Source organism: Odontesthes bonariensis, chromosome 9, assembly GCF_027942865.1.
Source record: "Odontesthes bonariensis isolate fOdoBon6 chromosome 9, fOdoBon6.hap1, whole genome shotgun sequence".
Taxonomy (NCBI): domain Eukaryota; kingdom Metazoa; phylum Chordata; class Actinopteri; order Atheriniformes; family Atherinopsidae; genus Odontesthes; species Odontesthes bonariensis.
Window position 1 is genome coordinate 18694123 of NC_134514.1, and position 14117 is coordinate 18708239.

The 14117-nt window shown below is 45.8% G+C and overlaps 1 protein-coding gene across 3 annotated transcripts in view; it reads right to left on the minus strand.

The window, feature by feature from the left end:
* Positions 1-14117, minus strand: part of kmt2a (lysine (K)-specific methyltransferase 2A) — a 36335-nt gene that overhangs the window by 14310 nt on the left and 7908 nt on the right. For 2 of the 3 annotated variants that reach the window (XM_075473494.1, XM_075473491.1), the window contains exons 3-21: positions 10772-14112; positions 10187-10364; positions 9237-9465; positions 8445-9118; positions 8205-8278; positions 7807-8043; positions 7515-7661; positions 6361-6459; positions 5948-6068; positions 5690-5803; positions 5315-5499; positions 4959-5135; positions 4450-4560; positions 4076-4149; positions 2002-2216; positions 766-860; positions 548-685; positions 310-468; positions 62-173 (exon numbers count right to left, since the gene is read on the minus strand). In XM_075473494.1, the coding sequence (XP_075329609.1) occupies positions 62-173; positions 310-468; positions 548-685; positions 766-860; positions 2002-2216; positions 4076-4149; positions 4450-4560; positions 4959-5135; positions 5315-5499; positions 5690-5803; positions 5948-6068; positions 6361-6459; positions 7515-7661; positions 7807-8043; positions 8205-8278; positions 8445-9118; positions 9237-9465; positions 10187-10364; positions 10772-14112 (6480 nt within the window). The remainder of the gene's footprint in view (positions 1-61; positions 174-309; positions 469-547; positions 686-765; positions 861-2001; positions 2217-4075; positions 4150-4449; positions 4561-4958; positions 5136-5314; positions 5500-5689; positions 5804-5947; positions 6069-6360; positions 6460-7514; positions 7662-7806; positions 8044-8204; positions 8279-8444; positions 9119-9236; positions 9466-10186; positions 10365-10771; positions 14113-14117) is intronic. The other variant, XM_075473493.1, reaches the window with a different exon arrangement.

Sequence of the window (14117 nt, forward strand, 5' to 3'; positions counted from 1 at the left end):
TGCTATGGAAGCATGCTGAGGCGAAAACGTGAGAAGCAATATTCAGCGTTAGTTAACCTACCAATCATCATGTGGACATCTTCAGGCTCTAACCCTGCCAGCCACTTTTTCCTGAGACTAATGCCCTCAAGGTCCACCAGGATCCTGCGGGATACCTCAAACCCAGACACCACCTCGAGGAAAAGTAAACAAACATAAGAAAGATGGCGGGAAATACGGAACATCAGGTCGCAGCACCTGGCATTGTACATTCACACAAGAGAGCTCCAGAAAAGTTTAGGTTAGCAGAGTAGAACAAGATTTCCTTACTTCCCCTTTGATGAAGTCCCTGTGCTTTGGACAGTAGACTTTCTTGTCTTCTAAGAAGACGCAGTGGCACTGACGGGCACACATGAAGTGGTAGTTATTGGTGCAAGAGGTGAGGCAGCAGCTAACCGAGGCCCCTTTCTTCTGACACTTCTCACAGCGCTGAAGAGAAAACACAACAGGGTGTCAGTGTCTGTCCCATAAATGTGCAAATAGTGGCGACTTGGACAAAGTATCTTACTATCTGTCTTCCCCTGAGAACAGCCATGTGAACATTTTTCAAAGAGCTGTCATCATCTTCAAACACCTCGGAGGACCACAGAGCACAGTTCACGTGGGTCCACTCGTTCTGACCGATGTACAGCAGCCTGCCACCCTCCTAAAACAAAGAAATGCTGTAAGCGATACCGACTCAGACGCATGTGTGGTGAAGTGAGTCGAGGGCCATCAGAGACTCACGTTAGTGTTCTCATCTCCATACTTGAGACACAGGGCGCACTGCCTGTTATCGGTGACGCCTGGCGGAGGAAGGAGCTCTGGGCTGTCTTCATGATCTGAGGGGAAAACAAACACTTTGGATTAAAAAAAAAAAAAACAGGAAGGACAAGATGTGCAAAAACACCCATTATGTAAGAACTGAGTTGTTTTTCCCTTACAAGGTACGGTACAGTACAGCTTGGTGCAACTCAGCACAAGTCCTCCAAGCTTCGGTTTCTACTACAGAAAATATCCCTTCGACATGGGTGAGATCAGTTTCTATCATCTCATGTGCGCTGTTGTGGCGACACTGGGGCGCGACGACCTCGACATATGTGTTTACTACACGAATTTAGCAGACGCTCTTATCAAAAGTGACTTACAAGTGAGGAGAATAGAGGAATAGAGTTGTTATTATGCTGGAAGAGTTTGTACTTTTAGTACAGATGTGTTTGAATAGTTTTTGAAGATGATCATAACGAATGAGAGGTACGGCACTCGACTCTGTAAATGTAAATGTATTTTATTTATACAGCCCTTTACAAACAATCCTGACGATGTACCAAAGTGCTTTACAGTAAGTAATAAATAAAGACAAGAATAAGTAAAAACAAATAAAAACAATAAAAGAACAGTGAAAGCGATAAAATACAACAAAATCGAATAAGATAAAAGTGTCATCATACTACTGGGTATTAAAAGCAATAGATTTGAAGAGGCCCAGGTCAGAAATAAGACGCAGCTCAACGGAGAGCTTATTCCAGACCCTGGGGGCAGCGACAGAAAAAGCTCGGTCACCCCAGTGTTTGTATTCTGACCTGGGCACTTCCAGCAAAAATTGATTTGTTGACCTCAGAGGTCTACCAGGATTTTGGACTGTTAAAAGCTCAGATAAATATGATGGGGCGAGGCAGTTAAGAGCTTTAAAAACAAACATTAAAAGTTTAAAATCAATTCTATAAAGGACAGGAAGCCAATGGAGGGAGTTAAGAACAGGAGTGATGTGCACACGTCTGTTGGTGTTGGTTAAAAGACGGGCAGCAGCGTTTTGCACAAGTTGAACATTTTAACTTTGGCCAGGAGACGTAACTGGAAAAAAATAACTGGCAAATAAACATGTTAAATGTTACATTTATGAGGCTCTCTTACACACAATGTGCATCCATGTTATATGTTGTAAACTGCGAGGTGAACTTGCAAATTTGTGGTGTGCCTTACCTGGTAGGAGTGGGGGTGGTGGAGGTAGAGAGGGTGGAAGAGGAGGCAGGGAGGCTGGTGAATCCTGTTCACCAGGGGTCTTAGACTGGGGAGCCGGGATAATCTTTTTCATTAAGTGGGGGTGCTCGGCACGGGAAAGCTCCAGTCTCTCCTGCCACTGGGCGTAGTTGTGGTCCAGGGACGGAGGCAGCACGGCGTTGGGGAGTAGCCCACTGCTGGGGAAGAATGACATATTGACACACCATTAATTGACTATCAACTAGAAATAATATTAATTGCGCAGTCTGTGATTGCTATATTGAACAAGCCCTGCTGTTAGCAACAGAGAAAGATATATATATAGATAAAGAGTGTGACAGGCGGTCCTCTTCTAACACCAGATGAACCAGTGCAACATAACTGCATCCAAGGAAGTTTGCCAAGTTATGTTTGTGCCAAAAAAAAAAAAAAAAAAAAAGCAAGTCAAGAGTAATAGGAGTGATGTGAAGTTTCACCCTTAACAAGCCAGCAGGGACATCTAAAAAAAAAAAAAAAAAGAAAAAAAACAATCCTTGAAATGTTTGCCACAGGATCCACTGGATGGTGCACTGGTTTAAAGACTGGTGCACTGATACATACCGCAATGGATTGAGCTGATTAGCCATCGACCACTAACAGACCACAAAGATGTATCATAGAGCCTTCAAGTGAAATGTGACACTGTTGTGATAATGCCTATCGCAACGCCTGGAGACGAAGCTGAATAAATGTTCTGAAAAGCTAAAAAGGATGAGTAAGTGAGTGAGAGGCTGAATGAGTGTAACTGTCAGGAGAAAAAAAAAAAAAAACCTACATGCAGAACAGTAAAGCCTTACAATTTACAAAGTGAAAGGTTCATGCTTATATGGAAGATGGGAATAACACTTCAGCCATGCCTTCTATTAAAGCCAGATGATGAGCCTGTCATCCTTGTAAAGAGCATCAATTATTAAATATGATCATTTTATTATTCATCCTCGATGTTAAGGGATGTATATGAATGAGTGTCTGCTGACTTCTCGGACGTTAGTTTCAGAAAATTGCTCCCAAGCCTACAAAGGGAAGTAACTGCAAGCGAATGAGATTTGGTTTCACCAGTTCTGTAGTAAAAATGACTTTAAATCACACTGCTCTGTGTTATTCATAAGAATGCTGTTTGAGGGCTTATTCAATCAGAGAAAATTTGAAACAAATCGTAAAAAGGCAGCTTTAAATACTGTCTGGAGCCTTTAATCACAGTCGTTGTAAGGCAAGACGGTTCACTGAAAGAAGAGTGATTCCCCCATCTTCTACACTGAATGACTTAATTTATAAGTTATTTTAAAAAAAAAAAAAAAAAAAAAAAAAAGGAAAAAAAGTCTCCTTGAGAAAGCTTTTTTTTTTTTTTTTTTTTTTTTACTTATGACCCCCCAAACTGAACAACACACCTCTTTGAAGCCCTCATTAACCACTGAAAGTTTAAATGGACTATCATCTTACGTCCTCATTTTGCCCCCCTGGCTTTTGGAATAGTCAGCCCAAACATATGAATATTAGTTCACTGCTTTTTGGTTCCCTCCCAAATGCAGATGATGATATGGCTCCTTCCAAAAGAACCACATCTTACCCCTTATTTCAATAATTACAGACCAGCGCTTCTTGACAGCTGCAGTTTTCGAAGGTTTTTGGATTGGCTCACATTACAGGAGTATTATAAGTCAAATTCTCTTCTCTATAATTACACGGCTTGGACGACAGGTTTAGGAAATGGCAGCATATCATACATTTGTCAATACTATTGAAACGGAAAACACCGACTGCCAAAGACCTTTGCTTGAATACTAACTTCCAGACTTTATTCGTATCAGTTTGAGCTTTTAACTAGAACTCATTGTCCAGTAATGCCAGACTTTATGTCTCTTCTTCCAAACTTGGATTAGTACTACGTGTGCTAATCTGGAACAAACTTATATAGAAAGGACATTTTAATCAGCTGTAATTAGTTGCACAGAACACACACCCAGCATTATGTAAGCACATATTCTCTTGTATTTTCTATGGTGTGATAGACACTCACTTGGCAGAGACTTTTTGTCTTTCCCAGAACCTGGACTCTTTCACTTTGAACCATGGGAAGTTTCGGTCCATTTGCTGAAAGGGAAAACATTCAGTGAAGTTTACACATCAGGGCCCACTGAGGCACTTGCACAGACCTGCATTTGGGACAAGAGCGCAACCGACGAGGTGTCATTACACCATCAAGATACCAAATCTGTGCCTGCTGAATGATCATCCCGGCCAGATGAGGAGGGAAATACTTTTTAAACTGTATGTTATGATCCAAAAGTCTTCAGTTGCACTATTCTGTTGCCTTTCTGAGTATTTGTGAAGTGAACTACTTTTTCTTTTTCCAGCGGCGCTGTGAAACTTGAGATGGTCTGAGATTCTTACCCGAATGAAGAAAGACTTCACCATGCTGTTGGCTTTCCTGCTCTCAGGCTGGCCCCCGTCACCGTTGATGGCTGTCTGAATGATTCGCACAATGTCATCGCTAAACTCCAGCTGGGAGAGAAATGATGCACACGAATTGTTGAGACAGAGATATTCTGATGAACACTGGCCTCATTGTATTGTATTGTGTGTTTTGCATTAATGTTCATTAATCATTGTAAATCACAGGCCTGACAAGTTATCCAAGAGACAACTACACAGAAACAATTGAAAACCTTTTAAAAACACGTTTTTAAGCTGTTCTTTTGCAGCATCTAATCATAAGGACAGATGTTTGCATATGTCTGAAAATGCTGATGATACTGCAAATCCTTAACGCTCAACAAATATTCAGATACATTAATTGTCAGTGGATAAAATGCACCAGACACCACACTCTGCATAAAACACACTTCTATTGAAAGTGAGCTGGTTAACGTGTGGTGCAGGAGCAGAGACGGCATACTGACCAATGCTTTGTAACGGCCCTGATCCATCTTTTTCTCAACTGATTCCAGGTCTGAAGGGGAGTCACTGGGAGGCGTGGATGTCACTTCTGTAAGGACTGGAGGATCTGGGCCCTCTGGGGAACGGCGGGATGGAAGACTCTCCTCTGTCTCTGGATTCAGCTCCGGTGGCTTCACCGCCTGCAGTGCAGCCAGAGAGTAAAGTTCTCACCAATGCGTTCTTTCAGCTGATGCTGCAGCTATTAGCAACAAACTCTTTCTGATTATGCATCAGGATTTGCTCTGTATTTAACAGCACAGCAGCGTAATTTGGTAACTTACACCACTGCAGAAAGAATGAATTTGAGTATATATCTAACCTGTCTGTAGCGTAACAGGTGTGTGGATGTGCGTGAGTTGATCAGTGTGTTGAGGATGTGGCGAATGCAGCCCTGAAGCTCCGTCTCCAGCGCTGTCCTCCATTCAGCGGGATGGCGTTCTGTACATTTGGTACATGTGTAGGCGACATTCTCTGGCAGCTTTGACAGCAATTCATACATTTCCTCTGCAGAACAGCAAAATGACAAATCACCATTGCGACCATCATTAGGTCTATTGTCTGTCAGCATCTCATCAACATGACAGCCCTGTAGGACACCCTGTCAGTGATCAGTGCAGACAGTGAAAACTGACAAGGCAAATTCAGTCAACATGCAGTGTCCTTTACTATTAGCTCTACATTGCTCTTTACTAACCTGTAAGATTCTCACACTTGGCATGGACCCAGTGGTTACAACGGCCACACTCCATCATCTTGCTGTCATAGTCATCGTCATCATAGCACTTATCACAGAGTGGGCAGAAGTTCCCTGTGAGAGATTATGTCACGAACATAAGACCCCTCTGTACAACATTGTTTATATCTTAACACTGTTGCTGGGGTTGCAGATTAGTTCTAAATGCCCCCTATAATTTGAGAAAGAGCACTTAGGCTCCACATGCTGGTCGCTCACCTTTAGCAAAGAGTTTGGCACAGTCATGACACATGGAGAAGTCATGTGACCACTGGGCATCCCAGGACTTCCCAGGTTTAGTGGCTCCACAACTTTTACAGCGCACACACTTGGTGCAAATCTAACAAAAAAAAAAAAAAAAAAAAAAAAACAGAGCGCATAAACAAGGCAGAAAACTTTAGAGCATTTATCGAACGAACTGTCAAACTGTAAAAGGAGTGAAACCTTTTCATAAGACACTGTCTGTGAGAGCTCCCTTACGTGTCAATAGCACAATCTCGAGAAGATGTAAAAAAATTGGGGACAAAGGGAGTGTCAGAAAAAAAGAATGTGTGCAAATGATGCTAACGTTTGGTCAGACATATGATGAGAGAGCAGATTATGTGTAAAGGCAGAGTAACGAGGATCTTTACCCAGACTCTCTTCTTCTTGGTGGGTCTGGTAGGGTAGTTGGGACCCAGGCACTCCGGGTGATAGCTGTTGCGGCACTTAACACATTCTAGCAGCTGCTGCTGCAATGAGAGAGGCCAAAAGTGAACAGTCAAAATCTGACTATCAAATGAGGCACCAGTGGCTTTTTCAAAGCCGCACCAACACCATTTATGTTCAAAGCAAATCAGTGACAAGTGTCACTTGGTTTCGCCAGCATTCATCACGGTATTTTCAAAGGACGGTCGATTTATCCTAAATTGTATGCAGAGATTTGACTACACTGCTCACGCAGTTTATTGTGAGGCACATTCATAATGGGTGTCATGGGTGGATGAACATCATTAACAAAGGCATCATGATAAAACTCAGTGGACATGTTTGGCAGAGTTTGTAGACAATCGCAAATGCAGACAGGTTTTTCTTGGGTCAACACAATTAGCCCATACAGCAACATGCAGCAAATAGCTGCAGAATCTTTTCTTAATACAAACCGTGGGCCATTCCGCCATCCATGAATGCTTAAAATTAAATGTCACTGTCAAGTTAACAACTACTCGACAAGTCCTCCACTCAGTGTTTGTCAAATAATTACACACTGCTTGATGCGAAAGCTGCAATGCATGGAAGTTTTATGATCATGTTGCACAGAGTATTTATTACAGTCTGACATGCCATTAACCTCGCCAGGAGCAGAGATTTCAGGCTTTTAAGTCACGCTCTGTTGTGGAATCAGAGTGACAGCCACCTGCTACAGTATAAGCAGCACTTTGGTCAGAGATAGAAGTCGGAACGAGCTGCTATTTTCTTCACATTCTTTCTATTTTCCTATTGAATGACCAAAATAGCCAACAGATTTTATTAATATGTACATATGTTTTATTGTGCTGCTCAGACCAAATGTGTTCGTACATAATTCTTCAGCAACACCCATACCAGGCTCACACCATGCACATTTTGCACAGAGCGTGAATCAAATAATAAAAGCATGGCAGGAACCCAAAAAGCTGATTAAATGATGTCTGCTGGCAAAGGCGAGCAAGCTCCTTTCTTTCAGAAGATTCTCCCTTCTCTCCACTCTGTCAGTCTAAACTGAGCCTCTTTTGTGTGCGGCTTTAAACTGTACTGAATGGCTTACTTTAGCTTTCTGGTGCTGGCGCCCACAGGCCTGGCAGAATCGGCATCGGCGACAACACCAGTTTTCAAACTGCTCCTGGAGAGGGCGCTCTGACTCCCCCAGGCAAAAGAGATGAAATGGTTCACAGCATACCTGGCAAAAGACAAACTACGGAGAAAGGGGGGAAAAACAAATCTGAGACGAATGCAACGGGAGAAATAAACCTTAGAATAGCAGTTTGACCATTGCGCTGAAAACGCATGGTTAAAAGTTGCCAAAACAACAACCGCTGTTCTTTTTTTTCTTTTCTTACCTCGACATTTCCACTGCTTGCGCATAAGAAGCAGAGCACCCTGGGTGTGGCAGGCACAGAGGTGAGCAGGCTGAGGCCACCAGCCTCCCACACCTTCTCCACATCATGGTCCCTCTTGAAATCCACTCTGATACGATGCACTCCGTCGCAGGGCGCTCTGGGCTTCACCTGGTCCCTAGTCGAGGGAGTGCTCTGCAAGTTTAAAGTACTGCTGCTGGGTGGTTTAGTGGTCAGCGGCTTTTTGTGTTAAACACACGTGAGGGGAGACAAAGAAGAGGTAAAATGTCATAAATGCGTGTGCTCTGTACTAACAGCAAATAACCACATTTTTGAAGAGAACTGTGCAGATACAAAATAAAACGAGAAGCAATTCAATGAATCTCTCTGCGACGTCTTACCTTATCTTTTGGTTTCTGTTTAGGTGAGAGAGGAACAGAACGAGATGTTGGCTTCTTTGTCTGTTTTGAGTCAGCTAGGAAAAAAGGGAAAGGACGTTACATTCCAGTGAGGATTAAAGTTAGAAGTGAAAGGCAACTATTTGTTACCAAACCAGAATCCGTGAATCATGGACGAGCATACTGCGTTGGCCTTGCAGGAGGCGGCGCTCTCTGTGCATTCTTATGTAACCAGTCTCTTACCTGTTGTAATTGGGCTTTGCTGTGGCATTAAGTGCTGTTGGGGTTTCTTCTTGGGTTCGCTCAGAGAAATCTTGGGTGAGGCATCCTTTTTCGAAGGCGGCTGACCGGTAAGTGGCCGTTGCTGCTGTTGTGAAGGTTGGTGACATTGCGTAGGCTGAGAGGGGGAATTCTGGGCCGAGGACGACGCAGAGGAAGATGATGAGGATGACGAAGACGATGAACTGGAAGAGGATGATGTGGAGGCAGACGCTTGTACAGGCTGCTGTAGCTTCTGCCCCTTTTTACTGGTGGCACTGCTCGTGACCTGGAGCTGTTTGGGGTCTGGTGTCAGAGCTGGTTGCTGAGCCTGTGACGCGGCTGTGCTGGAGGCCTGAGTGGCTTCCACTGAGACGGGAGATGAGGTGAGGGCTGGAGATGACTGCTTTGACAGTGGCTGCTGTTTTGACCTCTCCTCTCCCAGCTTTAAAGGGGGAGTTTCACTCTTTTTACGGGGAGGATCCTCTTTTGGTGGAGCAAGAGTAGGTTTGGGGGCAGACTCTGAGCTGGGTCCCTTTACTGGATTGAGACCCTCTTTTTTCTCCTTTTCCACCTTGTTCTTTTTGTCCTTCTTGCCTTTGCCTTGCTTTTGAAACATCTTTGAGGGCATCCACTGCAGGTTCTGGCACTTTCTCATCCTGTAAGCAAGAGATACAAAGCTCAAAATGTAACCCCAATGTAAAAGTCCACCGACATAAATTTGTTGTGAAAAGTTACTTTACGAAACAGGACAAAAAGTCCATCACTAAGACTCACTTGCAGCATTGCTTTTTAATATTTCGTCCTCCAAACTTGGGTTTGTCGAGACAGTTGGTGCATACGCCACAATCTTCTGGAACCTGGCAGCCCGAGCATTGGCCACAGCGACGTGACCGACGCCCCTTTTTGGGAGGAGCTTCCTGAACAGCCTTCTGTCGCGTCTCTCGTGGCTTTATGGGAGGAGACTGGGGCTCTGCCTCTTCGGAGCCTGCTACTGATGACTTATCTGTGAATGATCCATCACAGATAGCTGTCATCATAACTGACACATTATAGTACATTGTTCGACGGAAGTAGTTTATAGTTCTGATGAAAAAGAAAAGAGTGAGAAAATAAAGAACTGCAAATTCACAACACAGTCCATCAGGGTCCTGGACGTCACAAAAACTCACGTCACAACTTTACTTGGAACCAGTCACAAATAGCAGGAACAGAGCAGCCCAAACTCCTCTCACTCCTTCACCACTTCACTGTGTACTTGTGCTCCCATTAATGACTGTTTTTCTCTACTCCTATGACTGGTTTGCCATCATCATATGCTGCAGAACTTCTTAAGGACTTGCGCAGACCAGTCAGAGTAGTTCTAGTGAATGTGTAAAAGCATCAAAAGGAATTCTTCTTAGATTAATTCATTCTAATTTATATCTTTTAGCTTGTACTGCCATTGTTTTTTTCGGGTAGAAAATATTTAAAAGCATGGCCTTTATGACCTCTTGGATAATAACATCTGACAGCACTGTACGATGTTTTCGAGCACATAATTGGATACAAACCTGTGTTTGTTGTCTCTCAAGGGTCGTTTTGGGGGACTAAGCATCATCATTATTAAGAATGTAGATTATAAATTGCATCATTATTATTTCCAGAGACAGATTTAATGCCAAAGTCCACAGGTAGTAGTCCAGAAGGCCTTCAAACAAAAAAGAGGTAAGTTGAAGATGCCTTACCATCATTCCCCATGGAAGAAAGGATCTTTTCTCTCTCCTCCCAGGGCAAGGCACTAAGTGTGGGCATGTCGTCAGGAAACACTGCCCGATTACGACCAAGAGCCACAGCTGCACGGCGGCATACGTGCTTGATGCGAGGACCACGGACTGAGGTCTCTGACGAGTCACTCTCCTGGCCCTGCAAACAAGTACATACCATCAAATAAGTGAATAAAACTATTAAAAGACTGTCACAATAATAACAAAAATGCAGACCAACATCCACAAATATACAGTGCAGAAGCGGGACATTTTCAGGGGTTGCTTATTATGTCTTTATGGATGTTACTGTACCGCAAAAGTTCAATATTGATTGAGGTGTTCATGAGGTGACAGAGGAAGGAAGAAAAAAAAGAGGAGACGAAGTGGGACTTCCCGCTTATCAAATTTCAGTCTGAGTACAAATATGGGTTTTTATTTATAGCAAATATTCAAAGCATCGTTTTAAAGTCCCTTAATTGCGGCTGAATGATGAGAATGAGACAATCAGAAAAGCTCTTTACTGAGACTTAAGTTCCAGAAAAACACAAAAAAAGGAAAACTGACCTGGATCTTAGTCTGCTCTGCAGGCTTCAGCTTTTTTTTCTCTATCGCAATGAGCTGGTCTTTGGCCTTCTTCAGTAGTCCAACTAGCCGCCTGTCAGTCTGTTGCTCTGCTTGTTTCACCATCAAGGAATCAGGGAGCGGATGTCTCCCTGGCTGCGCTGGGACGTTTGCCGTTTGCTGGTTAGGCGCACTTCTTTTCTCTTTCTCCTTCTCCCCATCTTCCATCTCTGCTCCTTTCTCAGCGGGTCTGCCTTTCTTGGTTAGACGACCTTTAGCAATGGAAGTGGGATGGAGCCCACGCCCATCTGAGGAAGCTGTGTCCGAAACCGTGTCAACTGATGTTGATTTTTTTCTCCCTGGAGTCTTTTTTGGTGCAAGAGGTAAGAGGGCACCTTCTGAGTCTCTCCCATCCACAGTAAACAGACTGGAAGGTGCATTGGGGGAGCCATCGGGTGTAGAAGCCTTACTTCTTTTCTCCAAATCCTTTCTTCCTTCCCTCTTATTTTCCTTCTCTTTCTCCCGATTTTTCTCAGAATCCCTTTCTTTGTCCTTTGGAGCAAGTTCTTGGGGCGCTGACAAGCTTTTTTCCTTACCTCGCCCTGTGTCCTGAGCACTCGATGGACAGAAAAGTGGGGAAGAAGCAGGTGATGTTGTTGACATAGGAGATGGGTTTCCAGCTGCTCCTCTTCTGCTATCAGGTGCTCCTTGTGAGGCCAGACCCCGAGGGACCGTGGGGAAGGTGCTGAAAGAAGCAGGTGTTAAGGCACTAGTGGCTAGTGGACTTACAGAAACCCCTGGCAAAGAGCCGGGGTTACTACTGGTGACAGAGCCTGTTCGCACAGAGATCTTTGAGGCGCCTTTCCCCCCAGAAATGTGGCCTCCCATTTGGCTGCTGCGTCTGGTCATAGAGTGTGACGGAGACCGTGGGTGGACCCGTTGTGCTCCTGGGATCAGTCGTCTCCTGCGCCGCAGGCTTCTGTTGGAACTAGAGGATGTCTGATGTGGGGAGAGAGAACCAGGGCTGCCAGAGGATGGCTGCAGGGTAACAGACTCAAATATTCGAGAGTGAGCTTCACTGGGTGTAAAGCGTGGAGCTCGAAGTAATGGGCTGCGCTTCTGGATTGGTGCATCAAAACGGGACGATGAGGGACGTTGGTGGTGAGTGTGGGAATGAAGAGGGGCGAATAGACGAGTCCCTGTTCCTGCTCCGGTGCCTTGTGCTGGAAATCCAACTGGGGCAGCTCCCCCTGCTCCTGTAACACCTTGGGGCAGCAACCCCACGTCTTCGGGTGTCAGAGGGGGAGGGCGGAAATTGTCAAATATTGGCTTTCGGATGAGCCCCTCCTTGGCATATCTAGCAGAGGAAAAGTAGGGCTGTTTAGGGTGTGACAGGGATGTCCAGCGGAATGTGGGCTCTTTCAGAATTGAGCGGCTTCGTTTTTCTAACAAGCTGGACGGCACTGAAGGCCCAGGCATAAACGGTGGGATGGGGTGAGGCATCCAGGATGACTGGGGGTGGTGTTCACTGATGACAGCTGTATTGGAGGAACCTGACTGGGAAGGTTGTGGAGGAGTGAGGAGAGGGGGAGGCGGAGGTGAGGAAGGAGATGAGGCTGTGGATGAAGCTTGTTGGGAATTTACAAGAGTAGAGGAGGACATCAGCACTCCTGTTGGCGGGCTGATGATTGGCTTTTTAGTTCCAGTGGTGAGAGCCTCTCTGATCCGCTGTTTCTGACTGCCCCGGCCGACACCCTGTGCTCTCCGGCCTCTTCGACTCCTCTCAGCCAAAACGTGCTCTGGCTCTGGTTCAGAAGAAGGAGAAGGAGGCCGGGAGCTGTGTGACAGGTTGGCGTCCCTCTCTCCCTGTGATGATGGAGAATGATCCTCCGGCTCCGACAAAGCCTGTGTGCCCTCAGAGGCCTGGGAATCACACGAGGAGTCATCCAAGCTTGGGCTACTGGACCTGGAAGACTCTGCAGAGGAGAGTTGAGAGGAATGCTGTGACACAGCGCTTGATCCGCAAGATGGTGCGCTACTGCTAAATCTCCCATTAGCTGCGTTGTTGGTGTTGCTGTTGAGCAGACTGGCAGCTGCTGATGGGACAGTGGGGATAGGGGCAGGAGATGACGGAGGAGGGAGGGAGTCGATAAGAGCAGTCGTACCACTGCTAGTAACAGCAGATGTAATTGAGACAAGTGCAGTAGAAGGGGATGAGGAGGTGGTAGATGTGGGCTGGGCAGGTGTGGAGACAGATGACGGGGGTGTTTCCAGCCGTGCCACCTTTGAATGGGGTAGTGTGATTTCAAAACTGCCCTCATCCTCAATGAAGCGTTTGGGAGTTTTGATGATACGTAGGGAAACAGCGCTAACCACAGGCATGATAAACTGCCTAATGTTTTTCAGTTGGGTTTTTCTGATTCCAGCCTCGGTGGCCCCTGCCCCACTACCCCCAATAGCTACAGCTTCTTTCTCCAGTCGCTTCTGCGCTCCTTTCTTAGCACGCTGCAGCAGCTGCTTAGCGATGGTGGCATCAGTCCGTTTAGAGGGAGGGACAATTCTGACTGGCTTTCTATGCCGAGGGCTTTTTCTGAGGCCGACCGGCTTACCCGATTTGGAGGGAGATGGGGAGGCAGGTGGATTGGAAGAGTCCTGGTCCTCAGTACCATCCATGTTCCTCAGCATTGGCTGCTGAGTTGTGTGTGGTTCTGTGCTTCTGTCTCCACCTCGTACCCTAAAGGCCTTATGTTTCCCTTCCCCACCTTCCATAGAGGTAGACAGCTGTGCAGCAGCAGCTGCTGCCGCTTCAGCTTTGAGCCGTTCAGCTGAAGGTGGTCTCCCACGTCTACGTCGGGGTACACCAGGTAAAGTCTTGAGGCGCGACTTAATAGGGGTAATCTTAGTCTCTGTCAGCCTCTTCAGGTTGGTAACTTTGGATTCACCCCGTCCACCTTTGGGAAGCTTAGCCTCCAAGTCATGAGACTGAGCAGAGCCCGCTGGCAGCCTTTTGGCGCCTTTTCTGTCCTTGTCCTCCTCTGTGTCCATACCCAACTCAAACTCAGTCCGCCTGCTGTCGGCCCCAGCTGCATGGTTTCCAGTACTCCAAACTTTCTTGCTACTCGAAGAAGGTGGACGTCCTCTTCTCTTCTCCCCAGTACTGGGTGGCCTCCCTGGCAGCCTTTTAACCTTTTCAGCTGGCCTCTCAGGACCCTCGGGTTTTGCTTGTGTCGTGGAGGAAATGGGCGAGGGGGAAGATAGGCTTGCAGCAGCTTTCTGGGCAGTCAGGGCACGTGGGGGGCGGCCTCTGGGCTTCTTTTCCTGTATGGGTGGGCCTGCTAATGAAACTAGA